Genomic DNA, 26717 nt, shown 5'->3' with positions numbered 1-26717 from the left:
CATGACTTCGAATTCAAAGCACATGCCATTTCCAGGACATCGGCTAGTTAAAATTCCGTGTCGCTTCTTCTCAAGAAAGACAAGGTCATGTAAGACTTCGACGCAAATGCAAGTCTAAGACAACGCAATTCGTTTAGATCCCTCTGTAAAGTTACCGAGATAGAATCCATTGGAAAGAGCTAAGCCAATTCCAAGCATTTCATGTGAAGGCCATGTCCGCCTGGCCTGGGGGGGGAAGGGGATGAATATCAATCGATCGTGGGGAATTTGGTGGGGAAGGGGTGTTCTTTTTAATTGTTAAACTGGGACGGGAAGGTCGACGGACGGGTGAAATCACTTTTGGAGTCCTTTGGAGGCTGAGTGATAAAAACAAATGCGGCCCTCGGCAGAAATTCTCGTTTTTTAAACTTTTGGACCTTTTACCCCAGATTTCGTTGCAGTTGGTATGATGTGCTGCCTGCAGCTGAATCAGGGACGAGAGACAGACGGGTATGTATGATGTATGTATGTTTCTATCTAGCCTCGATGATAGAATTTCGAGAAATGGTGTGTGAGTACTGTGGTAGTTACTTCATTATATTCTAGGTTCGATTCGAATCGGGCGGAACTCGGGAAGGGTTTATATTGATATCAACCATCTTGATCTATCGAGACTAGTGCTAATCTGCCACTTTCTTGCATCTGCAGCTCATCATCTCGTATGCCCATCCCATCCGTAAGAGAAAGCATCCTCTCTTCTCTGGCGGGGCGGTTTCAGTTCCATGGAGTTTGCCGAATGTAAGCCGTTCTAACCTCTTCCTAGACATCGAAAGCTCAATTCAGTGGAAGGCTAACTTGGCAGATTATCCAATCCCTTAGCAAACGGATTCGCTAGGCTGGCGGCAGGGAGCTCATAGTCAAGATCCACAGACACCTGACCCGAAAGCATGTTACGTACCTACCATGTATACCATGTATACAAGTACCAAACTATAGTTACGTTACAGGCATCGTCAAAATCGAGAAGCTACACCCGGCTTATCTCCGATGTGGGTCTTGCGTATGCGAACACCTGAAAGAGGGAAAACGTCCCCACTACGGTTTGCATATCGACGATATAAAAAGAAAGAGAAACTTTAGCTCGCTCGCTCGCTCGAACGAACGAAAGAGCGAAATCGAGTCTGCGGCAGCTGAAAGGACTAAGCCCGATTGTGTAGCGTGGCGACATGTGTACTTACATACGATTCGAGGCTACTTCGACCCTTCGATTTCCGAACTCTGTCGCCCTCTCGTGCAGCGCGGTGCAGGGCAAAGAATGCTTAGATGCATGAGCTGAACGAAAAAAAGCCAGAGCTGCAAGCTACTATGCTAGCTGCATCCCGTGTCACGCCCGAAGATGTAACGCCCTCGACTTGATCTGACCCGAATATCGGAAGTTTAGACGAGAGGCAAATCTCCTGGCGGTTCAGCTAAACCCAGGCTGTCACGTTGAACTGGAATTCGGCCAATTGCATGGAGCGACGCTATGGGGTCTCTTGATATGTATAAAAGCCACGTTCCTGCTGCAGCACACCCACCATGCAAGGATTGGCCAGGGAAACCTTATCGATACTATACTGCTCACCTTCTTCTATGCTCACACAGGCGTTACTAAAAACCTGGAAAAGAAAATATTCTCAGTGAAGAGGCTGCTTCATTAGCTTAGGTAGCTGTAGCTGCTGCGACTCTAAAAGTGTCCGGTATCCAATCGGGAGCTCCAAAAATTTAAAGAAGACAAGCCCCTCGGAAATCCGCAGCCTGCGACGGTCTCCCACACACACACACCATTCCTCGACTCCACGCCGCTGCAGGAGCTTTTCGCTATCACCATCACTAATTGGGCAAGGTATCCGACACACACGCCTGAGTCAGTCCGCAACGTGGAAGCGGGCTAGTAGACGGATTACAAATTCGGAGTTTTGCGGTTCTATAAATTATACCGTCTTCGCCAGTCAATTGGGTTTTGGGGTGTTAAAGCAGACATCACCAAGACATCCAACGGCCCAAAAACCCAACCTCAACCTCACCCAACACAGTTCGCTTGACATACCTTAAAAAGCATATCCCAACATACCCCACACAACGTCGGACTGAAGCCTTCCTACACCCTTGATTAATATTAATATACCCATTTCTTACGAGGATGCCTCCACCAGCTGCTGTAAACATCGATGTCGCTGCTCAGGCGGTGGACGACAACTCGGCCTCTACAACTCCGGCCTACCTTACTGTTTTAGGAGTGGACGAGCTGAGGGCAAACTCTGTGTTTTCTGGTGGAATTGCAGCACTAGGATTGAGCGATGCCTTCAAGAGCAAGAGTGTATGTTGTACACAATTGTCCCACTGCTACAGGGATTGCTCTAACATCATTTTAGAATACCAAAAAGCCGGTGTCTAAGGATTTTACTTGTAAGACTCTGCAAAGCTCTGGGACAGGATTCGGAACATTGCCTAATGAGATTCCTTTTTCACCATATAGATCGGTTGACATTGGAAAGCAAGTCCCGGCAGGTTGGTGCTACTTGCGTTATCCTTAGTGGTGGAACTTATGCTAATGTTGTACCACAGCCGTCGCCGTTGAAACAAGCAGCTCGATATCTTTCGAGAGAAGGTAAATATCTAGAACCCTCGTCTGGTATCGCCTTTTTCGCTATCGAGAAGGAAGAAAGTTGACCTTGTATCTTCTGTGCGATAGGAATGATATCTCTAGGAGGCGGTCTCCCGTCGAGCGCCTATTTCCCATTTGACCACGTTAGCGTTGGGGTCCCCGGTGACAACCTCTTTTCGGAAACGGATATCCACGAATATGCACAAAAAGTCACTATCGGAATGCACGATATGAGGGAAGGGAAATCGGCATATGGTACGGCAATAATTTGGACATGGGACGAAAACCGATACTGACAGTTATCGTCTCATCTTAGACCTTTCTGTAGCACTAAACTATGGCCAGGGCTCTGGATCCCCGCAGATGGTCAGATGGGTGACCGAGCATACTGAGGTGTGTATCTTTTGCGCCATGTGCTACAGTAGTACAGAAATTACATATCACATTTTCCCATTCCCTTTCGAAAGGGCGAAAATGATCCGAAATAAGAAGGTTTATGGGCTAACGGTTTTTTTGTGATCCCGATTGATTTCGTCCGGGTAGATTGTACACAACCCTCCATACCAAGATTGGGCCTCTGTGATGACAGTCGGAAGTACGTCGGCATTCGAAATGTGTCTTCGGTCGTTCTGCAATCGAGGAGATTACTTTATTGCAGACGAATATGCTTTCTGCAGTGCAATCGAAGCAGGGAGAGGCCTGGGCATCGAGGCTGTAGGGATCCACATGGATTCCGAGGGTATGATTCCGAGCCACTTGGATGAAGTTTTAAGCAAGTGGGACGAAAAGGCGAGGAAGGCACCAAAGCCGTTTTTAATCTATCTTGTTCCGTAAGTTCACCTTTTCCGAGTCATAAACCGTTCACAAAACGTTCCGGTTTGCGCAATATCCCGAAATTTTGACATAGTATCAGAGGGCTGATGGGATGAATTTTTCTCTTCTTCGTGTAACAGAACGGGACAAAACCCAACCGGTTCGACACAAGGTACTCAGCGAAGGAGGGAAATATATGCACTAGCGCAGAAACACGACTTGATTATTATCGAAGATGAGCCGTACTACTTCTTACAAATGGACAAATATGTTCCGGGGGGCAATCAGAATTCGGCAGCGCCCAAGAGCCACGAGGAGTTCCTTAAGAGCCTAACACCGTCATACCTTTCCATGGATCCGGAAGGCCGCGTTATCCGACTGGATTCTTTCTCTAAGGTTATCGCTCCGGGGTCGAGGTGTGGTTGGTTAACTACCTCGTCAAAAATTTGTGAGAGGTTGATGAGACATAATGAGGTTACAGTTCAAGCACCTAGTGGGTTTTCGCAGGCGATACTGTTCAAGCTACTTGATGAACACTGGGGTCATGGTAAATACCTTGATTGGCTAGTCCATATTAGGAAGGAATATTCTACCAGACGGAATATTATGTTGGAAGCTTGCGAAAAGTATATTCCGAAGGAAGTGGCGACTTGGACACCCCCTGCTGCGGGCATGTTCTTGTGGTTTAAGATCAATAGCGAGAAGCACCCGGCACACGGAAAGAAGGCTTCAACAGCGATTGAGCATGATATATTTGAGGCTGTGGTTGACCAGAAGACTTTGTTGGCGAAGGGTAGTTGGTTCTTTGCAGGGCCAGAAGGCACGGATCCTAGTGTTTACTTGAGAGCAACTTTTGCTGCTGCTGAGGTAAGTCTATCAAGGAATCCTTATCATATTAGACGTAACTAACAATGTTTCTAGGAACGCGCTATGGTTGAGGGTATTAGACGATTTGCTAGTGCTTTGAGAGTGACATTTGGTCTTCCGGCATTACAGGAGTCGGCTTAATAAACTGGTAACTACTATGTAGAAGCTTTAGAGCATGGCCACAGCACATGCAAATTGTATCAATAGTTCCTTTTTATCTCAAGCCCGCATTCTTGAATCTTTAGATTTGATTCAAAGTGGTTTTCGAGATACCCCATCTATAAAAATACAAATTTCCTAATAAATATATCGTACAATCGTGAGTATCGTTACAGTCTAATGCTATGGGTAACAAATGATATTTTTTGGTGGCTTAAACACCAGCCGGGATTCCATTTCCCGCTGTATCGTCGCCAAAGCTTTCAAGGCCTCTGCCAACGTGTAAAGCAGTTCCGGCCTCAGCTCGCAATTGTTCATACTTTTCAGAAGTTTCCTTAAGCAACTTCTGAAGCTCTTTCTCTCGTTGTTCAATCATTTCCTTTTCGGACAGTAGCTCTTCAACCCTCTTCGACTTTTGCTCCATGGCATCGTTCATACCCGCCAGAATACCCTTAAGATTAGCCAAAGCTTCCTGGAAGTTGGGAAGCGGTGTAATCACGGCAGGTGGTTTTCGTAGTTTTTCTTCCAACGTCTCACGTTTATTAGAGCCATAACCTCCCGTCCGTAGTCTATTTGCCTCCCACTCTCCGTTTCCGTCGTCATTACTATCTTCTTCGTCTTGATCAGAAGGTCTTTCTACCATGTCTATAGCTTCTCTAATATCCTCCCGCCGTCTACGTTCCTTTTCCTTCTCTGCTCTTTTACCCAGCGCGAGTCCTCCATCTTCTACAAATGTTTCTAAGATTTCTTCTTCGTCATCTTGTGTCTTTTGAAGGCGGCTTCCCTTTTTTACATCGTCTGAGAGCGAGATGTAGTCCGGGTTTTGGGCTAGTAGTGCTCGACGGGCCTTTAGAGCCTTGATGGTACCTGAGTCAGGGATTGAAAGTTCATTTGCAGCAGCTGCAGCAGATGCTCGCTCGACTGCAAATTTACCTGCTACGTCGAGGGGATCTTTGGAAGCGGGAGGAGGAGCATCGGACATTGATATATCTGTATCGTCATCATTGCTACGGTGGAGAGGTGTGGTAGGTGTTGATCCCTTAAGTTCTGCAAGCGCTTCCTTCGAATAACTCGGACGAGAAGTTAAAGATAGTTGGGAAAAAGGTTGTGAAGGGAGGATAGTTGATTTTTTTAAGGTGGCGCGCGGTTTATCCTTTGGCGTTGAGGGTTGAACTAGTGAAGCTGGTGAAGACGCGCTTCGTTCGGGATTATTTTGGCGTGAGAGGGTTGATTTTTTGATGACGATTGGACGGGTGAGTTCTGGAGTATCTGTTGATTGGGAGGTCTTTTCGGTGTTTTGATCATCTTCGGCGTGGGGGTCTTCGAGGGAGATTAAAGAACGGTTTATGGTTTTGCGGGTCTTTGTTGATGCGGATTTGCGTTTGAAGAGTGGTGGTGATGAGTCGGTGGGTTCTGATGTTGAGGTGGCGGTGGTGGTGGTTGGTTTTGGGTTATTGGGGGTTTCTAGTTCATCATCTTCGAAGGAGGCGATTATGCGCGCCTTGGGTTTTCGACTGGCGAAGTTTGCGGATTTCATGGTGATGGTGGTGACGATGATGATGAAGGTGATGATGTTCGAGGAATATCGAAATGCAGTCGAGGTCGACTTGAGCAATTCGGGTTTGGATTCTGGTCCATGTTACAACGCAAAATATCCAACATTGTAGACGCTGCACTAGTGATACCTGTGGCGATATAGCAGGATGTATCAAAGGTTTGGTAAAGTCAATTGCATTCTAAGTTGCCTTTGAGATCTTTAGGCTTACGATTATTTGACAAAGTAGAGACCGTTTACAGAATTCAAATTACAGACAGTTACTACATGACAGAATTATATCGAATACAGTACAGTCTAGCTCGAAATACATGATTGTCGAAGCCCAGGATCCGTATTTTCTTTGATTAATACACTAGATCTAGATACTATAAAAAAAGAAGAGGAGAACGAGAAGAAACAGGAGAAACTATGTGGAAGAGAAGGATTATTCAGCTAATGATGTAAATATCACAGGGCCTCGTAGATGTACCCGAAGATTGATATTATATTAACCACTGTTGAAAGGTTGACCTTTCGTAATGTCACCAGGTATCATGGCGTAATGGAAAGCACCAAACCCTACTTTCGAACGAGTCGACATGGTTCCACCGTTGGCAAGCCCTTGTCCACCGCAATTATCCAGTCTCACGAGAGTAGAGCAGGTAAGGATCACATTAGCCCAAGGGAAACCATCGTCTCTACCAAAACTGAAAACCAAGTCACCTTCTCCTCCGTCAGCTAACGGGAAGGGCCCATAGCTCATATACGATGGTGGTGGACTGCCGCCCATTGAAGCGAAGTTTCGAAGATAATCGTTATGTTGTTGACAGAAGATGACGGTGGCTCCATTCCACAATTCATTAGTAATTCTCGCACCTCCCCCGCAGTATTTTTCGACTACAAAACTGTTCAAACCGTCGGCACCCTCACGTTTTTCAAGAGCACGGCGCTCATGTGGTCCGAATGTTACGACCTCTGCTCTTTTCTTGAGGGCCCGCTTTTTGATAACATTTGAGTGACGTTTGTGGAGTGGGAAGGACCTGATGGCGAGATCCATCAGGTCGTCTGGGATTTCATATCTTCTGAGGGTTCTGTTTTCCGCAGTAGTATGAACGTCTCTGAAGAAATTGTGATGGGCGTAGTTTTCGTGAAGATGATCGATGAGGTCACGGCCGACGATGCCGATTTCCTCGTGATGGCTTAGCTCGTGTCTTTTGCTGGGGTTGTACTCTGGGATTTCTGCCAGAGCCTCGCGAGAGAGCAAGATACCGTTGGCATGGGTGTCTATGGGCCCGGCGAGGACTTGCGAGGCTAAGGCCGATAGAACGGCGAATGAGAAGAGATTATACATGATTTACTCTACCTGTCACTGTATTTTGCGTATAGATTTATATTAGCCACTTTAGTCTATATTTTAGCGTGAAAATCTCAGGTCATTGAGGGGAAAGCATACACAGGTCTGAAATTTCAAGATAATCAGCTAGAGTCGGACGGTACTTAGACCGATGATTTGGACCTTTGTCTCCAGAGGAGGTGTATATATATATTACCAGTACAGGTATCAATATTTGTGTAAGATCAGACTCCGATACCAACGAATTTTTATTTTCGAAGTCTGACGATGTGAGTATTACTTTAAGAAGAGAGAGAGAGAAGAGAAGGGCTCGACGATAAATGTCAGGGAGCCTGGATATATATAACTTCGCTCATTAGATTAACATTCGACCAGGCCTAGACTAATTTCGACGCACTCTCAGTTTACAGTGCTACCGTATGCGCTCTATTTACACCGTTCCAAGATAACTCTCAATTTCCTGTTTGAGGTTTTCAGTTTTGTAGCCAGAAAAATAAAATAAAACAAGTTGGCATTCGCATTGCATTGCAGTCAGCTGTGCCGCACAATTGTGCCGGTTCGGTGTTGGAACTTGGTTGTGCCGCATTGAAATGGCAACATTTCGACGCTGAAACGCCGTGTCCGCCATCCCACCAACCAACCAGCTTGACTAACATTAACCTTAGCTTTCCTTCCTCCTTCGACACTCCGCCATCATAATCAAGATATCATCATACATCCACCGTTAAATTACTATCCCTTCAACTTCACGAAAATTGTATGAAATAAGAGACATCTGTTGGTATACAATAGCACTTCCCAACATGTCGTTACCCTCCGAAGACGCTATTCCATCATACCTTCGAAACCCGCCGCCATCGTCGTCGTCGCACACTGCCACGCCCACTCCGGCTCAATCCCTCGCTGCGAAATACCGTGGAGTATGTTCTTCTATATATTTGCATGATAGTCTGGACAACTGTTATACTTGCGCTTAGGCTTAAACCAACTATTTACCTCTTACTTTACTTTGCTTTTACCCTGCTTTCCCCTTGTTTTTCCCTTGCATACTTGAGTGCCTACTGACTTTACCACCAACGGAAACTTCCAATAGGCTGTCATTGCGGATCTAGATTTGGCACCTGCCCTTTCCGTTCCACCCCAACAATCCATCTCCGAGGCGCTCGCAATGTCCTACGACCGGTCATATGACCAACTCACCGTCATCAACCCCCAGAACCGCTCACTACTTGGATATCTATCTATTCCACGGTTAAAGCACCTATTACAATCCAGAACTCTAACGGAGGAAGATACCGTCGAAGAAGCTATGACGAGGTTTAGAAAGAGCAAAGGTGTAAAATATACGGTGATAACACCGGAGACGGAGCTGGCTGAGCTGGAGGAGTTCCTGACTAGTGGTGGTGGCAAGGAAAGTGGGTTTGCTGTTGTTACAGATGCTGGAAGGAAGTTCGTGTTGGCTGTCGCGACTAGAGACGATTTGGAGAACTTTGCGAAACGAAGAGGGTGATTTTGTTACTATCTTATTTCTTTTCTATGAAAGGATTTTGGAAAGTTGGTTGGGAAGGAATATATAAGGATAGATGATGGTGATAGTGTGGCTGAACGGATAGTGATGATGTCTCTTGCTTGGAGTGGCTTTGGTGGGTTTAGTTAGGTGGAAGGAGTTACAAGTTGGAAGAAGAGAAAGAGAAGGGGAGGAGGAGGAGGCCAACAGCCGTCAATATGCGTATATGCATATATGCGCTAACAAGCTAGTAATAACCTGGGTAAAACCAACCGAATATGGCGAAGACGTTTCATCTATTAATGAAGGCGTTACAGATACGCTTGATGCATCCGCAGGGTTCGTTTGAATTGTTGTATATACGGCGTAGCCAGTCTGATCTATATTATAACACTGCTAAGTTACTTTGGATATCACGTTGTCTCTACAATGCACTTGCATTACATCGTAAGTCAAGTTGGTCCAGATGATCGAAAAAAACACCTGGCTATGCGAAACGCTACTGTTGGCGGCGCCTAGTACGGTAACCAATTGGAAGGGGAATCGTTACAGAATAGATTCGCTTTGCACAAAAAACAGAATGGTATGTACAGATCATTAATATCCAGTTTGGGAGGAAGGTCCATTCGAATCATTACTTTTGGTGTGACGGCGGCGGCAGCGGCGGCGACGAGACGATTCTATACATCGGTCGATGAAGCTCAACAGGATGATATCCAACTTTTATGTCAAGATACTTCGCGAAGCCACAAAATCCTCCAGTTGTAATGCCTAGTAGCCTTTTCGTTCCTGTTTTTACCCCGATTCACACATGCACGCGTAGCCTCTACTATGGGGGTTTAAAAAGGGCGGATAAACGAGGATTCCGTGGCGTAGCTTTTCTCGGGATGAAAGTGGGTTCGAGGCTAGAAGGTTCCCGAATTTCTAGTGCGCGATAGTAGAGCATCGACATGACATCGTCGCGATCGAGGATTAACCTAATAATAGCTCGTATACTATTATAACGACATTTACAATGATAAGAGGTACTATTCGCCTTTGGTATTAGTAACTTCGCGCCGCATAACTTGTATAACAGAGACGGGGAGGGCCCCTTTACGTACTTCTCATTAATGTCCGTATGGCGGAAATGAGGTTTATGAGCTTTGCCTTTACGCTAACATCTCCTCCACCGAAACCCTGATCTTGCTGTCCTGCCCATCCGACTGTTTTTGCCGTAAAAAGCTACAGGTTAGCTTTTTTTCTTTCTTTCGTTCATCCATCCTCTTTGTGGTTCCTGTTCGATTGATCTGGCCTGTTTGGGAGAAAGAAGGTATTTGGGGTGTTGGTACTGACTTCGTGCTAAGAATCTATCTTCCGATAGAACTGCGACCCCGTTGACAAGAAGGACGGCGACTATTCACGTGGAGAAACGTTAGTTAGTTGCTTCAAGCTGTAACCTCCCCGTCGTGCCGCTGTTTGTGAATCGTGTGATGTGGGTACCCTGCGAAGGTAGGAAGCGTAGGGGACGGGTGGAGACCTACCGTAGAATAGATTTCCGAACCAAAAGAGCATGGCCATGATGGCGGCTCTGAGGTGTTGACTCCGTGAAGATGGGTGGGAGTCGTGACTTCTTTGTTTTCGAGTGGAGCTGGAGTTTGATGAAGCTGTAGATGGAAGTACCGTGAAAGGGAGGGATGGGATTCGTGTGGATTGAAGGTGTCGTCGTGTCCAGACCGAAGCAAGCGACCGAGCCAGCTGCGGCGTTTGACAGGGATGGCGGGCGGGTCGAGGCTTGGCTTGCGTCGGGTGAGATTCTGGGTAAGCTTGGGAGTGAGCACGCCTTCGATTTGATTCCTCCCCACTGCGCTGACAAAACTACCAGCTGTTTCTTCTGAAGGTTATCTTCAGGAATAGACAATTACAATTCATCGCGACAATTGGGGTTCTAAAAAATGTCGCAGACAAAGGAGACGAAAAAGGCTGTCGAGGCCGACAGTGGCCATGGTCCTGCAGCTGCTGGTGATAGCGACATATGTAAGTTCTTACCTATATGCCTAACCAAGCTACAGGATATAGAAGTAAAATGCTAATTGCGCGCGACAGTGGGAACACTCCTGGAAATCCTTCTCCCGGCGACAATGTTTGTCCATCTTTTGATGGCTCCTTATACAAAAGTCGAGGAGTCATTCAATATCCAAGCTATTCATGATGTCGCCAACATCGGTATGCCGGTACCATTTACCAACGTCGAGGAAGTACTCGCACAATATGATCATGTCGAGTTTCCTGGTGTGGTCCCACGTTCATTTGCTGGTGCTGGGTTAATCGGTGGGATTACTTCCATGGTACTGGGCTTTGTTCAGGATGGATTGTTACAACAGATCATAGGTTCGTTCTATTTTTTTTATAATTTTTTATATATTTTTATTTTATAATCGATTACGGGACGAGGTTATAAGAACTCGGTATGCTGATACGACGATGAAGCTTAGTGCGAGCATTTCTTGGTTTGCTTAATTGCTCTACCATAGTTTTGCTTTCGAGGAGGGCTGCGAGTGCATACAGCCCTGGTGCCGCAAAGTGGTATTTGCTACTGCAAGCCAGTCAGTTCCATGTCATGTATTACGTCTCCCGAACGTTACCTAACATGCTCGCCTTTGGACTGGGTAAGTCGCCATCAATTTTGTCTTGAATTCAAATAAGAAGTATTAATATGTATGTGATAGTAACATACGCCCTCGCCGAACTACTCCCTCCACCTCGCTCCCTAGCCGCTCGAAAAGATTGGTTCGACACTTCACCAATTGGCCTCCAAGTCCTCGTCCTAGCAGCCGTAATCTTCCGCTGCGAGCTCGGAATTTTATTCCTTACCAGCGTAGTTCCTCTCCTTGCAACCGGCTGGGTCAACATCGTCGAACTTATCATCCTCGGTGGAGCAACTGGCCTCCTGGGTGTTCTCACGGCAGTCAGTGTTGACACTTACTTCTGGCAAACTTTTCCAAAGCCCATGTGGGCCGAACTAGAAGGTTTCTTGTTCAATACGGTGCAAGGGCGAAGTGCTGAGTGGGGTACCAGTCCCGTATACTATTACTTTGTGAATGCGATACCGAAGATGATGCTCAACCCTCTGGCATTACTCGTTTTACTCCCTATCGGTATCTACGCCGGAGGTTGGAAGCGTACGACGGAAAGGATCGTTGGTCCATCTACTGCCTTTGTAGGAGTGTACTCATTGTTACCGCACAAAGAGTGGAGATTTATTGTTTACATTATGCCAGCTCTAACTTTAGTCGCCGGTGTCGGCGCGGATTGGGTATTTTCGCAGAGAAGGAAAGGAGTTTTATACCTCGGGTTAAATTTGGCGCTGTTTACAACGGTTGCTTTGACTTTCGTGGCTTCATTTGGAATGTCTTATGTCTCTTCGCTGAATTATCCTGGTGGACAGGCACTTAGGATTCTGGAAGAGGTTGCGGGTGGGAGGGAGGATTTGAGGATTCATATGGATGTGCTTACTTGTATGACCGGTGCCACGCGGTTTACACAGAATACCGTGGGGCATCCTGGATGGAAGTTTTCGAAGGAGGAGAGGAAGGAGGTATTGGCCAACCCTGGGTTTTGGAGGGAGATGGACTATGTTTTGACTTCTAGCCCTGAATATGTGCTGGGCTTGTTCCCGGATTGGGAGGTTAAGAAGGCTGTTAAGGGGTATGATGGTGTAGCGATTTGGAAAGAAGGTGGTAAACTTGAGGAAGCGGATATATTGTTAGGAGGAAAGCAGGCGGCGGAGAAGTTAGTTGGGGTCACGAAAGCCTGGCCGGTGGTCAAGATGAGGGATCAAGTCTGGATTGTGGGGAGAAAGAAGGTAGATATTCATCTTCCCGGGTTCGAGGATGTGGATTTGAACGACTTCAAGGAGACTGTGAAGCTTCATGATGAATTGTAGGTGGATTACGTTATGAATGATGAATACTATCTATTACCAATTTGAATTTAGCAGGGAATATATACCAGTCATGTTCACATAGCACATTAATAATACTCTGAGGCAAACGTCTAATCTGTCTCCCACTGTACTCCAACCCATTCCTCGACATATGCACCTTTATCGCTCCCGGCCAATGGGCAATCGGCCTCACAGGTGCCGACGATTATAGTACCCCAGACCATTCCCTCGTCCAGCGCTCCTTCGGTGCCCTCCTCCAACACCGAGATCGCATGTGGCATCAATTGAATTTCAAAGCACCGGCCTCTTCCACAGTTACTACACAGTGGAACTTTTGATAGTGAAATATCATTTGCGCCCGATTTTGGGTCCGCCAATAGTTTACCTATGCTATCATCTCTCGAATATAGCAAAGGTATCCCCTTTCGTTCGTATCGTAAAACTTGTTCTGGGTTTTGTGAACTCATGCTTTGAAAGTTTAGGAAAGCTGCGTTCATTACTGATTCAAATTCCTTCTCTTTTGAAGCTTTCGAAGAGGAAGAGGATGCTGCTGCTGCTGCCTTTTTGGAGCTTGAAGGTGTGGTATCTTCTTCCATATCGTCTGATGTATCCATTTTGATTGTTTTAGCGAGTTTTTGGGATTGTAAGGTTAATGCGTCCGGCTCAAGTTCCTCATAGCTAGCGTCTAGGTAGAAGCTTGTGTATTGTGGTATCGATGAAGCAGGAGGCCAAGGAGACGGTGGACCTATTAGTGTTGGCTCTACAGGTTCCGGTTTCGAGATAGCTTTTGACTCTGAAGTCGATATCGAAGCCGCTTGCGCAAAGGTTTTTGTAAGAGTTGTTACTTCATCCTTAGCGAATGGGTTTGGTTTTGCGAACGGATTGGATTGTGAAGTCGCAAATGGATTTGTAGGTGCGCCGGATGAAGAGCCGCCGAAGATCATATCCCCCATGTTGGATTTTGGCTTTTGTTCCTCGACTTTAGTTTCTGCGACTGGCGCTACAGCTGCTGGTGGTTGTTGAGCATTTGGTGGTGTGATACCCGTGGATTTAACACCACGAATAGCCCGTATACTACCTTTCTTCTTGCGACAGGGTTTTGATCGACAGCCGAAGAGGTATAGCATTCTAGTATGATGTGGAGAATCTGGTAGGTTGCCGTCGAGTTGAAGGAGGAGGGGCATGAGGTTATTGCAACTTAGGCATTTCGCCAGTCGCGAATCCATTGCATCATCGAACCATGTCTAGATCCTCTTATTGATTAGGATATTATCGATTCATCGGGAGAGTAAAAGAGGGTACAAACAGGAATACCTCCGAGGTGACTGGTGGTATCGTCTGAAGGGGTGGGTTCGGCGTATCCTAGAAGGGTTGTGGTGGTGGTATATTCGAGGTCGGCAACATCTTCGTCGCTGTCATAGTCAGCCATTGTAGAGCGATTCAGTATTTGATTTGGCTTTAATGGGTAGGAAGCGGTGGGAGGCGATGATGTTGATGGTGGATGGTGGGTGAAGTGGAGAGATATCGAGGGAAAACAAAGTTCGAAATTTTGGTGCGGCAGTCGCAGATGAGTTTGCGCCCCTCGTTTGTGCGGCGGTCACGCTGTGTGAGGCTGTGTGTGGTATTTTGAAGGCAACGCAAACCACACCCACCTTTGAGACGTACTAGCACATAGCTCTTGAAACTATCCTGCGAACGCTAACATGGGTAGATAATCACAAATACCGGACTAATACCGGGAGATGGTGTCTGGGAATGAAGCTTTGGGTTAGGAATGTTAAAGTCAAAGTATTATCATATGCTCTCCTCGATAGACATATGCATGTATGTACATTTTGACAGCCACAGTTAGCGCTAGGACTTAGGTACATTGTATAGTAGGGCTCATACGAACAACTATAAGTCGAAGAGGAGCCTGAAAAGATGAGGCTGCAGCTGTGTATCTACTCCAATACAGGGTCTTCTCTCTGTTGCTCATATAAAAGAGGATGAGTCCGTTACTATGGTGAGTCAGAGGAAAGTTCCCCAAAGCGGAATGTGTTGACAAACTTGCTGGTAAACTGCAGCCAAAAAGTTTCCCTCATCAGCCGAGCAAACCGACTATAAAAGGCCGGCTTCCCCTTCAACCCTCTTTCTTTCACCATCTTAGTACAGGGGTGGTACACGTAGAAGTGAAGGTTTTTCCTGATCTCGTGTTTTTGCCAATTGAAAACTACCTAAATGACCCTCTCTCATGGTTTTCCTTGAGAGGAATTTTTAATATTTAAAATAATCAATAGAAGTCATTCTTCAACTTGGTATATTTTTTTCATTGGCTTCTAGGCGATGTCCTATGGGTCGAAGAAAAGTCTTTTGTTTATTGGTGAGGGACAATGTTGATATCATAGATATCACCACTTGTCCTACACCGACCTAGGTACCCTCTTCCAGCTCTCACGACACCTTTGGACGATGCTGGGACTCGGATTTTTGGGTACCTTGCCTAAGGTACTCACTTCAAGAACTACTTGTCTAAAACCGTAGATTTCTTTTTGCGAAGTCTGGTTTGAGACAACAAATAGAGCTTTCCCACGACACCAGCTTCCCGATACATCGATGTATTGACAGTCTATAAATGCGTTATTCAAAATTGCAAGCTTTGTCTCAATAGCTATGCATTAACCAGTACGGTTATGAGACAACCTGATCTGGGCCAGCTATATATGGTCACGGTTTTCTAAGTAGCCAATGCCTGTACCCACCCTTCTGTCGTAGAAGCGTCTGTGAAAGCGACGGGCCGTCACCTCACGATTAATCGGCAGAGTTACGTTGACTAAAAGCTAGCCCAAAGTCGAATGGCCCGAATAACCCTTTTTCGTAGTACCTTTCAGAAAAATCTAAAAGGCTCCGGAAAGAAGAGAAATCATGAACACTAAAACAATTAAACAAGGCAAAGACTGCTCTGTAGATTCGACAGGTATCGTGCGTTAGTTTGTTGCATTTTTTGATTGGAAGGTATACGCGCTTCGCTAGGCTAGACTTCCCCCGTCAATGTATATATACAAGGCACCGTTAAAACAATAAACTAAGTATATACGACTGGCTACTTAAGGAAGCAACTAGCTAAGTAAAGTTACTAACAAACTTAGATATAGTGTCAGCCGCAGGTCAATGAACAATGAACTCTAATAATTTAGAAAGGCCTTCAAAGGTGTAAGATATAGTGGAGGATTTAGCTACGGATACGTAAGATCGTGTTTGGTAGCATACAATTGTACAAATAGCTTGAAGGGAAAAAAAAAAGTTGTACTGCGTATATTACATTATACGGAACGATATTCACCGGTTTGGTCTCACGCTCTGCAAGATCTATGGGAATTTGCGGGGCTCCGATGTTTAGTTGAGCATATAATTATGCCAGCCTTGCTGCAGACCTCACCGGACGGTGCTGCACTGCCACTTGGTGCGGGGTCGGCTTGTTATCACTGTCCGAAACAACGGCTGGCGGTTTTCATTAGTTAATATTATCTTCCTGAAAATATAAAGACGGACAGACAAGTTAAGCTAAGGGCTTACTTGGACTCCATCGGGGAAGAATTCCCTGCGTTTACTACTTATTTCGCAGAACATTCTGGCCAATGCAACAGTCGGATTTTGTCTCTCTCCTAAATCTTCGCCGTCTTCTTTTTGTTAACCTCTTAAGATCGGATCAAGCGCCTTCATACCAAGCCCAGAAACCTAAAAATGGCGGAAGCAATAGGCGTCGCCGCAAGCATTGCTACATTTGTCGAGATCTCGATCAAAGTCGCCTCGCTGTGCATGGATTATGCAAAAAAAGTTAGAAACGCAGAGGATGACATCGGACGCTTGCGAACCAAGACGGAGGGCATCGCGACGCTAGCTAAGGATATCCAAGAGCAAATTAAAAGTGACAAAACTGGGCAGCTTTCGACATCACAGAAGCTACAACAGGTGGTTGATCAGTGCTGTTCCCAGATAGGCTCGGTTCAGAAGAGATTGGACCCTAGTACGAGGCGGAAGTTTATGAGTAGCATTGGACTTCGTTTGAAATGGCCCTTCGAGAGCAAAGATGTCGACAAGATAATCTTGGACCTTGAGAAATGCAAGACAGACGTTTCTTTAGCACTTCAATTGGATACAACGTAAGTGTCTGAGCCATTCGGAAAACGTTAATTTCCCTTGAAGATAACGTAGACGAAGTTGGTGATATTATTGGTTCCCTGTGTAGGGGAGTTGTCTTAGATATTCGCAAGCATATATATTGACCTCGGAAAGATACTTTCCGCTCCAGGTGCAGTGTTTGACGCCATAATACACAGCAATCATGAACTGGATGCTCAATGCCATCCAGAAACACGAAAAGACCTCCTCCTACAGCTGAAAAAGTGGGCAAAAGACCCTCAAGGAAAGGCTATATTTTGGTTGAATGGTGTCGCGGGGACAGGGCAATCAACGATCTTTCGAACAATTACACAATCTTTTAATGGTGATGGTATACTATACTGGGTGCTAGTTTAACGTTTCCTCTGCAAGAGAGGTGAAAACGGGTGTTAGATCTATAGAACACTTCACAACGACCACCACCTAGCTTTTACGAAAGTTACCGGATACAATCTCTTACAATAGAAAGGCAATCGATGAAGAACCTGAAATTGCGGCGAAAAAATTGGAAAAATAGTTCAACTTTCTTGTTTTTTAGCCCCTTGCAAACCTCGATCAAGGCTTGTCAAATTCTGTCCCGATGTTGGTCCTACTAGTTAATGCGCCCGACGAATGTGAAGGAGTCCGCGACATCAAAACGATCCTCCGCCTTCTTGCAAAGGCTCGGGACTAGTTAGATACGGTACAGATAGGAATTTTCTAGAAAATAATTTAGTTCAACAGTCAAAATTCGGCCCAGGTCTCCCCGGCCTGGCCTGGGATGGGGAAATAGGGAAATTGGCGGAAATGGCATGGCGGTCCAATTATTAATTTTTGCGGTGACCATACGCGGATTTACTCAAGACTAAGAGATATCTCAAATTAGGAGTCACAAGGACGGCTGGCCACTATACTCAAAATCTAAAAAATAACCTATTCGTGAAGCATACCAGTTAACCTAAACATATCTGCCAGCCAGTATCAAGAAAATTTGAAAGCCAACAGTCCAAGTCACAATTCAAAAGAATTCTCTAGAGGTTTTTGTAAAATTATTGGTTTAATTGTTGTATTGTTGTCTCGTACCCAGCCCCATGTGCACGCAAAAAATCTGTTGTATTGGCTGATTTATTTTATCTACACCGTCACCGACTAGCCTTCTCGGCATTCCTCAAAAGGAGCTTGACGCAAAGCTACATAACCTACACTCTGTCCTTAGTGCTCCGTCTTGTCCAAACTTACCCGTGCAATTATTACATCTCTCTTTCCGCGAGTTTCTAATTGACCCGATAGATCTAGAGAGATAGAGAGATAGGTGGATGTTGGTTCCGCGCCGGATCGACGAAGAACAAACCAATGGCATGCATACGGCTAGATGCCTTGAAGTATTGTCCGAGTCTCCAAAAGGGAATATATGCTCGATGGAATACCCAGGAATGAAACGGAGTGAAGTAGATACAGCCTCGATAGAAAGTGTTTTCCCGGCACATATTCGATACATGTATAGTTGCCGCTATTGGGTCCATCAGCTGAAGCATAGCGACCAACGTATATGTGATGATAACAGCGTCCACACTTCCCTTCGTAATCACCTCCTCCATTGGTTTGACGCTCTTAGCCTACTAGAGAGCATTAATATTAAATGGCCGTATCAAATATATTGACACTTTGTGTTCACTTGCTGAGGCACAATGTTTTATAACCACCTATCTCATAGCACGGACTGACAACTTAGGAGCGTAGGGGTTGTCTCGTACCCAGACCTGGAAGGCGTAAGGGGAAGGAAGCTCCTAACCTACTGAACTTTTATCCTGCAAAACCAGTGGATAATCAACGAAGCCCCACTTCAAATCTACCTAGGTACTCTTCTACTCTCATTTTCAACCCACAGAAGAGTAGTGTGAGAGTCACATTCCAGAGCTGCATCTCGAAATGGATTCGACCCCAGAATCATGGGATGCAGAACTTCAGAAGCTAGAAAGTCACAGAGGTTTAAACGCGAAAGTTATCTTCGGACGGGAAACTAGTATCAGTGTACACATGTCCGAGCAAGGGAAAATATCTCCTTGGGATACGGTTGTACAACAACGGGAGAGCAACTCCCAGGACTTTGGATCTATGGAGCCCATCAACAGAACCGGCTTTAAAGCTTTGACGGATCATCCACACCCTCGTAATAGCTCTTTCTCCTAGTGGATTGATAGTACAGGTGCTGCGCGGTGGCTCAATAATGCTTTGGGATATTGAAACAAATGAAGTAATAAGGAAGTTTGGTACGCATAGATCTATAGATTTGATATCAGGGGACATCTGGATTTGCAAATTTGGGAAACGACAAATGAAGAAAGCATGATGGTTCTCAAACATGATATCAATCCAGTCAAACATCTGATATTCTCTTCCAAAACCAATCTAGTATCGGTATCAGTATCAGTACCAGTATCAGAGGGCATGTACGATCAATCAAGATTTGGGAGCTGGTCGTAGGTCAACAAATATAAGAGCTTGATGACAAAGCTTTCATTTCTTCGATTTGCCTTTTTGGAAAGGTTTCGAACGTATGGCGGGATTGCTTCAGTTACGTCCTCGTCCACCGATATGCTAGCATCCACGTCATCACAGGCCAGGGCATGATAAAGCTTTGGGATGTGACGGAAAATTCCGAAGCTCAAGAGCCCAGACTATGCCCAAGTACTAATTATATAAAATATCTGACTGTTTCTCCTGATCTTAAACATATAGCAATAGTGCTGTCGCGGAACAGGGGATCAAGATCTTGGATACAGCCATATTCGGGGAAGTGAAACGGCTAGACGTATAGACACTAAGGCTTCCTCAGCGCTAATTACTTTCTCTCCTGACAGTAAATATCTCGCATTTACAGCATCGCCGGGCTCGACTAGGTATGAAGTCCGCCCAGCAGAAAGCGAGGATTGAATCGCCATCTGGGATACAGCGACGGATCAACAGGAAAACCTTTCGGGGAGCAGGAAGGGCCTATTCGGGCTATTACCTTCTCTCCTAACCAGAAGAAATTAGTATCATTTTCGGAGCCATGGGCGGTGGTGGTTTAGAAACTGGAGATAAAATCCCCAAACATGTTAAAATATCATTTAATAGTACGTGGAATCAGAAAAATTAACTTGGGCCCCTGATACTAATTTACGTTAATCCAAAGCCTAGTTGCACCGCAAAGTTATATACTATCTCGTAAGCAGGGTAGTACCGTAACCTTTGACCCGCTATCGACACCACCTTTCTCTGGCATATATACCGCAAGGAGTTTTGGGATCGGTTTTAAAATTTAAGATGCTTTACCCAGTAGCTAAGACGTCTCGATTACCCCAAAAGCAGACTTAAGGCGGAATTTCTGCCCTGGAAAACCCTCGGTTTCCACTAAGGTATTTAGAAGGCGTTTGGTGGTACACCAGCGCAGGTGCTTTAAACTTCAATTCCTGTGCCCTCTCTCGGTTCACGAACCTGCTAATTTTATATTGTACTATTTTAAAACATTCAGTAGTCTCAGAGCCTTCCGGCTGCTTAGATTGCTGGCCTGATCGAAGAGAAAAATTGTGCTTTGTATAGATGAATAGGGTAATACCTGCCTAATTTCATGCGCATAGCCGGACTCTGATCCGGATCCGTAGACTTTGTATCGTTTTAATGTTCGTATGACTGGCTGTTTGCAAGAGGGATCCGATATCCCAATAGAAAACCGAGCAAGGAAAAATATTTCGCCCTGGGGCATTGCATAAAAATGTGTCTTTTTCGTGTGACATAATCGGAAGTCATGACGTCAAAGAATAGAATATAGAACGAATTAGGCTTATAGTTCATTATCGTGCTGAGCTCGAGTACAGTTATTCGGGTTTAAATGCGCGCATGTGCAGCCTTCGGCTTTCTAGTTCATGTTTAAAAGCTGGCACCCTTAAGCCCAAGTTTTGGCCAGGAATACTATCGGTTGGGTGACCAGTAAGAAAGAATCGTAGATCATAAACTCATGCTGGAGGTGTGACCAGGACGAGTGCAGCAGTCCCGGTATATATTTGGGAAACAGCCGGAATAGGGCTCCGCTTCAAGACCCCTTATCGTGTTGCACAGGCCTCAACTTTGTTCCTATGATCCGACGAAAAGTTAGAAAGAGGGCACACTATATGCACTAGTCTACTTCTCAAACGTAAGCTTATAAGCAAGCTCGCAAGCGCAAGCAGAATGTACATATCCCACCTGCTGCAGGGCTCCTGGTGAGCTAATGACCTTTCACACGGGAGTAACCTTTACCGAGCCATCCGTATATTTATGATCGATACCTTCAATATATATCGAAAAAAAGCATCTTTTTCGTTTGAGTTTTTGCTTATCAAAGTTACACAAACATGAATTTTCAAAGTCTAAAGTTCGAAGGATGGCTAATAGGAAAACCTACCTCGGCCACGGAGGTGCGTGACCTCGATATCAGATACACCGTTGATAGAGCCCAAATCGATCATCACAGACTTTTAGGGAAGTATCATATATGCATCTGGTCATACGGTCGATAAAGTTTCCTTTAAATTTTGGGAGTTAATACTTTGGGCAGTACAGGTATTTATTAGATGAGTAAATTAAGTCGTATATATAATCCTTTTTGGTCACACCGCGGCGAATTCTCGGGGCTACATTGAATTCATGAAGCACAATGTCGGTAGGAGACCAGCGGTGAATACCGAATCTCTTGGTTAGTCTTCTCTTCGTAAAGTTTGAGGATGAGGTCACCGATTTTCAATACTCGGAAATTCGAAAATAACATTTCCTATAGCATGAAGCGCCTGATAAGTTGATTGATAGAAAGAGAGAGTCGTACAATGAGCCGTGTCATTCACATGTAGATTTAGTCGTGTTAACCCGTCCCTTTAACCCGCCATGAATGAATCAACTGGCTTTTTCGCGAATTTAGTGGAACAGATATCAGCAGGTTGAACTCCTCAAACTCTATTTTGTTCGTTTTCTCGTAGATCGATATATCTCAATCTACATGTGGGAACAGATGCTTCTTGGGGGTTTGCCTAGTATCTTGGTTTATAAATTTATTCTCATAGGCTGGTATTGTTGGGACTGTTTCCTGTGTATATTAACCCACCATCCCCCTAGGCCTTAGGTAGATTTTTGTTTACCTTAACCAAGCAACTCAATGATTACAAGACTACAATCCCATTAAAAAATATCATCACAGATTTGGAATCTCCAATATACAATATCAAAAAACTATAAAGTATCTAAGCAACGTTAGACCCCTTCCAGACACTGTAACCCCATGGAATAGAAAGAAATGGGGCGAATCCATATCTGATGAACGCCTGTATAGAATGTGTAATAATATGCAGCTCGAATACGGAAATTGTACAGAAACGCCCAAAAAAACATACGCGGTCGTGTGGCTTTGCCCGGATGCAAACCACTACACTGGCGAAGTCTGCAACTTCTTAATGCCGCCCCTGCCCGAAGATGCTCCGCGTATGCTCGAACGAGCATGTAAACTTTGGATGAAAGCATGTCCAAATTGTTCAAGGTGGAGGGAGATGTGAGCTGTAGGTTAGTAGAAGAGGCTCTAGCTGTCAGCCGGCCTCGTCCCAAATCTATGTCAGCCTAGCTAATTTGGTATTTATGTAATCAGCGGCCAGCTTGCTCTGGTGGACTCTCGAATAGCGGCCAGCGTGTCGTGGGACAAGAAATGTTTTTTTTTTCTGAACTTTTCTAAATTTTTCTTCCAAATTTGATAGCCGGCCAAATTTAATAGCCGGCCAAAGGTGTATTAAATTTCGTTTTGATCTAATAGGTAGTTTTGAGACTAAGAACCAATGCCAGTCTCGTAAACCGGTGCACTCGCTGACACTTCCTAAGCTAAACCTCACATCTTAATCAACTCATCGGTCCCAGACCGGCCGTTCTTAGCTCAAGGGTATCTATTCAAATCCGCGAGAAATTCTTCCACACTCGTCCCGTCGTTCTCATCAAAATCCGGTTATATACCTTACTCTCATTTGCGTGTGTCCTCGAGGCTAATACTAATATACCTGCTTAACTAAGTGTATCTGTACAAGCAAGATGACGGCAACTTCCGGCTACCCTCAAACACACGTTGAAGGTTCAACGGGACAGTGTATTAGCGGAACAACAACCAATACAAAAAAATACAGCGTACTGTAAATCAATATTATTAGTTGTGTTTGCGTTCTGAGTGCAATGTGCAATGTCTCATTCTAGTTCTAATGCTGGTTCTAGTCCCGGTTTTAATTTTGGAGCTCCGTGTGCAGGACAGGGTATTTGATCAGCAGGAATATCAAGAGGAAGAATCCCGAGAGTACTTATATATAAGCGAACAATTGAGTTATTATATAAATGCTGTAGAAGAATGATGATGGTAGATTGGTCTTTTTTTCTTTCTTTCTTTCTTTCTTTGTGATATTTCTTTGTTGACCCCAGAGCAGACTTTAGAACCGGTTGGATTCGTCCCTTGTTAAATCGAGAGCTAGAAAGGAGAATAGCGTAGGCTTAGATTTGTATGATGGTCATCGGCAAAAAAAAAACTAAAATTAGAAAACTCAGCGTTGTATTGATTTTAAAATTTCTGCCTGCTTAGCTTCGTGCGCATCACTATTATATGGTATGATTATATTTATTATTACTGAAAACTGCTTACAAAAAGTCGATTTCGGGTTACAGATGTATAGAAGGCTTGCGTATGTGTACTTCATCGTGTCCTTATGGATATCAATCAGCCCCCAACCACGACCAACCGCTTGGTAGCTCCTTATATACGAACTTAGAGTCACAGAGGCATTCTTGTATTTGGCTTCGTGATTCCTTCTATAAAACTTATTAATCTCAAAACCAGACTTTTATAAAAAAGAATAACCAAAATGTCAGGAAATACCTGGTCATTGTTTGGCACCACGCAATTACCACACGAGCTATTGAATACAACCAAAATCCTTAAGCTTTCACCACAGCCTCCAAAGAAAGGGCCTCATATTTCAAATGCAAAGTCACATTATCAAGAAAATGGCATTAGTATTAGTGCTAAGCGGCCAAATCTGTTCAACATCCATCTCTCTTCTAATAGTACAAAACGTAAATAGTATCCTGTGAAGAAGCCGAAAGTTTCAAAGTCGAAAACGCCGCCCTCGAAGTCGCCGCGGCTCAGAAGCCCTCTAGATATTACACCCCATCCTATTAGGCCAAAAATAAATCCAGCGCATCCCGTAAATCAACAATCTCTCCTTTTACAAAATATGATATCCATGGTTGCTGGCAATACTATGACAGAAGTCTCATCATCATCATCGGCTGCATGGGAAAAAACATTGTCTTTACTGATGGAGAGTCACAAATTCATGTTTGGAGGGCCAAGAAACCGTTTTATATAAAGAAATGCGGTTATAAATATGTCTACTACTACGACAGTGCTCATCCAGCTGCCGTATACCTTGTTGGAAATTTGACACGCAGGGAATTGGAAATACTTCAACGTTGCTCTAGCTCTGGAAGCTCTTACGTTATCGATAGGCCAGATTTTAGTTGACGGATTTAGAGCTCAGGACCTGAATCAAGTATACTCATTTACAGAGCTTGGGGAAGAAGTAATTTGGTATATCGCGCGGGATCCGGAGGTAAGAGCTGCCGGTACGGCTTCAATTCGAACCATCATGATATCAGCTAATAGTGAATGTCGGGTATCTAGTTACTAGAAGGGATTAGTTTCCTTCACGGACTGGACATTGCTTTGAATACAATGAATTGCGATTGGATTATGATCACCATATTAGGGTCGAGATGCTTAGTTCAAATAGGTACGACCAGAAAATCGAGGGCTGAACTTGTCGAATTCTGAGGACCATACTGACCGCAGTTTTCCCGTACGAGAATAGGAAATGTCTCCGAATGCAGTCGGACAAGTACTGTAAACGCTAACCTTCATAAACCAGGCGATATACAACAATTCGGAGCTATTTTTTACGAAGCAATTCATCGTGTTCAATTGAAAATGACGACTTCAATGCTTCGACGGCATGATATATCTAGTCAATTACATGATTTTATGTGGTCTGCAATCCAAAAAAATGAGTAATATTGATGAACTTCGTTCTATTTCAAGAAATTTTGTTATTCAGCCCGCAAAAACAATCTTGGATCTTGTCTATCTCGTTGATGGAGCTTTCCTGCATTCGTTTTAGGAGCATGATATGTTAGATCTTGTGTAGTAGTAGTCAATAACCTTAAATCAAGATATTTTTGACTCGAATTCGAATTCGTCTGAAGATGGGAGCAACGTAGATACCGACAAGTTAGGGACTAAGAGCCAAGGGTATCGTTTCCTGTTCGTGAGGACTCAAGCCGAGCTAAAGAAGCCCAGAAACAAGACCATGATAGTTCAAACCTCACCAAAAGCGGATGTATAGTCAATGTCGCCCCATCGTCGTGCCATATTGTCTACGTTAGTTTAATAACTCTCTCCTCAAACGGCCCCAAACCGATATCAATATTTTACGTTACAGCCACACGTGCACGGCTAGGTTGGTTCACCCAGTAAGACGGGTATTGGTTTATCGAGCAGCTGTTACGATCAGCTAGATATGAAATATATGAAATATATGATCTTGTTTTGAATCAGGATGTCAATTGCTAGTGTACATTTGACCGTTTGTAGTCTGAAATATTGGTGTAAGAATATACATCCCGCATTAGAGAAACACCGTGTATATTCGACAAAGAGAGAAAAATCATTAGCAAAAGGCATAAATTCAATGCATTGAAATGAGTGTAGTTATGTGGAATTTCAGAGAGAATTCCCAAAATATATGGTTAGAGACTCTGGATAGGACATTAGGCAAGTAGCCTTTTGGGACCTTTTCTGGGTTGGACGGTTCTTTCTGCGGCGACGTTTGGCTTTCTTAGACACTCGGGAAGTATCGTGAGGAATTCCAGGCGCCGCTGGATACAAACGGGTGGGAGGTTCCTGCGATGCCAGAGTTTCGGAAGCAATTCTTCGTGATTCTGATGTGGTGAAATCTGCTGCCTAAATGTCTTCTTCCCATAGGATTAGGGTAGAGAAAGAAGTCTGAGAAACCCTTGATACTCTGGGATAGCAGCTGTGGGTATCGTTGGATTGCTGCTAATAGTCCCATTTCGAGATGATATTGCAACTGAATCCAGTTTTTGACTTAGCTCGCTAGGGTCGTCCAATTTGGGGGGGTAAAGGGCACGTTTCTCAATTTCGAATACGACTGTATTGATAATATCGAATACGTCAAACTTTCGTATTAATGTTTGTATACATTGTCAATAACGGTCCAAAGAGAAGCACCTATATCCTCGGCGAGGCTTGATCTATGAAACATTATTTAGTACTCCACGCATGCATACAAAGAGAAGGAAATTAACACATTCATTTCCATTTTAACGTTTTGTGAACTCGTCCCGGTATATTGATAAAAAGGTCGTTCGGCTGATGGAGGAAAGACGAGAAAATAATACAATAAAATGAATTTTATAAACTGTTAAAATGGCAATGAATACGTCCAGCTCTTTCTAGCAAAACGGAGTTAGCTGAACTCATTCAGCCCACATCTATGATCACAAGATGAATTTCTTCATCTTGAGGGATTTGTCGTGATGACAAATGCGTACGGTAAGCCATCTCGAAGACGTGTCGACATTTGATTCGATGGTAAAGCCATCACATTCCATGACGCAGCTGTACGGAGAGCTGAGGCATTGCTGACCAATTAGAATGCGCTCATATCCCGTGCATCT

At 44.5% G+C, this 26717-nt stretch overlaps 9 protein-coding genes across 9 annotated transcripts; 5 read left to right on the top strand and 4 right to left on the bottom strand.

The window, feature by feature from the left end:
- Positions 1-2161: 2161 nt before the first annotated feature.
- On the top strand, positions 2162-4447 carry AOL_s00054g564 (uncharacterized protein; the record flags this gene model as incomplete). Its single annotated transcript, XM_011121880.1, has 8 exons — positions 2162-2338; positions 2394-2427; positions 2498-2629; positions 2714-2881; positions 2943-3019; positions 3170-3456; positions 3580-4306; positions 4361-4447. 8 exons carry the CDS (start codon positions 2162-2164, stop codon positions 4445-4447), a joined length of 1689 nt encoding a protein of 562 aa, XP_011120182.1.
- A 232-nt stretch (positions 4448-4679) lies between these two features.
- Positions 4680-6002, bottom strand: AOL_s00054g563 (uncharacterized protein; the record flags this gene model as incomplete). The annotated part of the gene is made up of 1 exon (XM_011121879.1): positions 4680-6002. The coding sequence occupies one exon, from the start codon at positions 6000-6002 to the stop codon at positions 4680-4682; it is 1323 nt and encodes a 440-aa protein (XP_011120181.1).
- A 508-nt stretch (positions 6003-6510) lies between these two features.
- AOL_s00054g562 (uncharacterized protein) lies at positions 6511-7353 on the bottom strand (the record flags this gene model as incomplete). Its single annotated transcript, XM_011121878.1, has 1 exon — positions 6511-7353. One exon carries the CDS (start codon positions 7351-7353, stop codon positions 6511-6513), a length of 843 nt encoding a protein of 280 aa, XP_011120180.1.
- An 806-nt stretch (positions 7354-8159) lies between these two features.
- On the top strand, positions 8160-8866 carry AOL_s00054g561 (uncharacterized protein; the record flags this gene model as incomplete). Its single annotated transcript, XM_011121877.1, has 2 exons — positions 8160-8276; positions 8450-8866. The coding sequence occupies 2 exons, from the start codon at positions 8160-8162 to the stop codon at positions 8864-8866; spliced, it is 534 nt and encodes a 177-aa protein (XP_011120179.1).
- Positions 8867-9835: 969 nt separating this feature from the next.
- AOL_s00054g560 (uncharacterized protein) lies at positions 9836-10423 on the bottom strand (the record flags this gene model as incomplete). The annotated part of the gene is made up of 4 exons (XM_011121876.1): positions 9836-9891; positions 9967-10068; positions 10199-10258; positions 10387-10423. The coding sequence occupies 4 exons, from the start codon at positions 10421-10423 to the stop codon at positions 9836-9838; spliced, it is 255 nt and encodes an 84-aa protein (XP_011120178.1).
- Positions 10424-10797: 374 nt separating this feature from the next.
- Positions 10798-12788, top strand: AOL_s00054g559 (uncharacterized protein; the record flags this gene model as incomplete). Its single annotated transcript, XM_011121875.1, has 4 exons — positions 10798-10879; positions 10949-11233; positions 11377-11511; positions 11572-12788. 4 exons carry the CDS (start codon positions 10798-10800, stop codon positions 12786-12788), a joined length of 1719 nt encoding a protein of 572 aa, XP_011120177.1.
- Positions 12789-12898: 110 nt separating this feature from the next.
- Positions 12899-14217, bottom strand: AOL_s00054g558 (uncharacterized protein; the record flags this gene model as incomplete). Its single annotated transcript, XM_011121874.1, has 2 exons — positions 12899-14032; positions 14095-14217. The coding sequence occupies 2 exons, from the start codon at positions 14215-14217 to the stop codon at positions 12899-12901; spliced, it is 1257 nt and encodes a 418-aa protein (XP_011120176.1).
- Positions 14218-16511: 2294 nt separating this feature from the next.
- On the top strand, positions 16512-16934 carry AOL_s00054g557 (uncharacterized protein; the record flags this gene model as incomplete). Its single annotated transcript, XM_011121873.1, has 1 exon — positions 16512-16934. The coding sequence occupies one exon, from the start codon at positions 16512-16514 to the stop codon at positions 16932-16934; it is 423 nt and encodes a 140-aa protein (XP_011120175.1).
- Positions 16935-23824: 6890 nt separating this feature from the next.
- On the top strand, positions 23825-24141 carry AOL_s00054g556 (uncharacterized protein; the record flags this gene model as incomplete). Its single annotated transcript, XM_011121872.1, has 2 exons — positions 23825-23975; positions 24044-24141. 2 exons carry the CDS (start codon positions 23825-23827, stop codon positions 24139-24141), a joined length of 249 nt encoding a protein of 82 aa, XP_011120174.1.
- Positions 24142-26717: the final 2576 nt, after the last annotated feature.

Source organism: Orbilia oligospora (genome assembly GCF_000225545.1).
Source record: "Orbilia oligospora ATCC 24927 unplaced genomic scaffold scaffold00054, whole genome shotgun sequence".
NCBI lineage: Eukaryota > Fungi > Ascomycota > Orbiliomycetes > Orbiliales > Orbiliaceae > Orbilia > Orbilia oligospora.
Note: the sequence above shows the minus strand (reverse complement) of the source record. Positions and strands in the feature narration are given on the sequence as shown.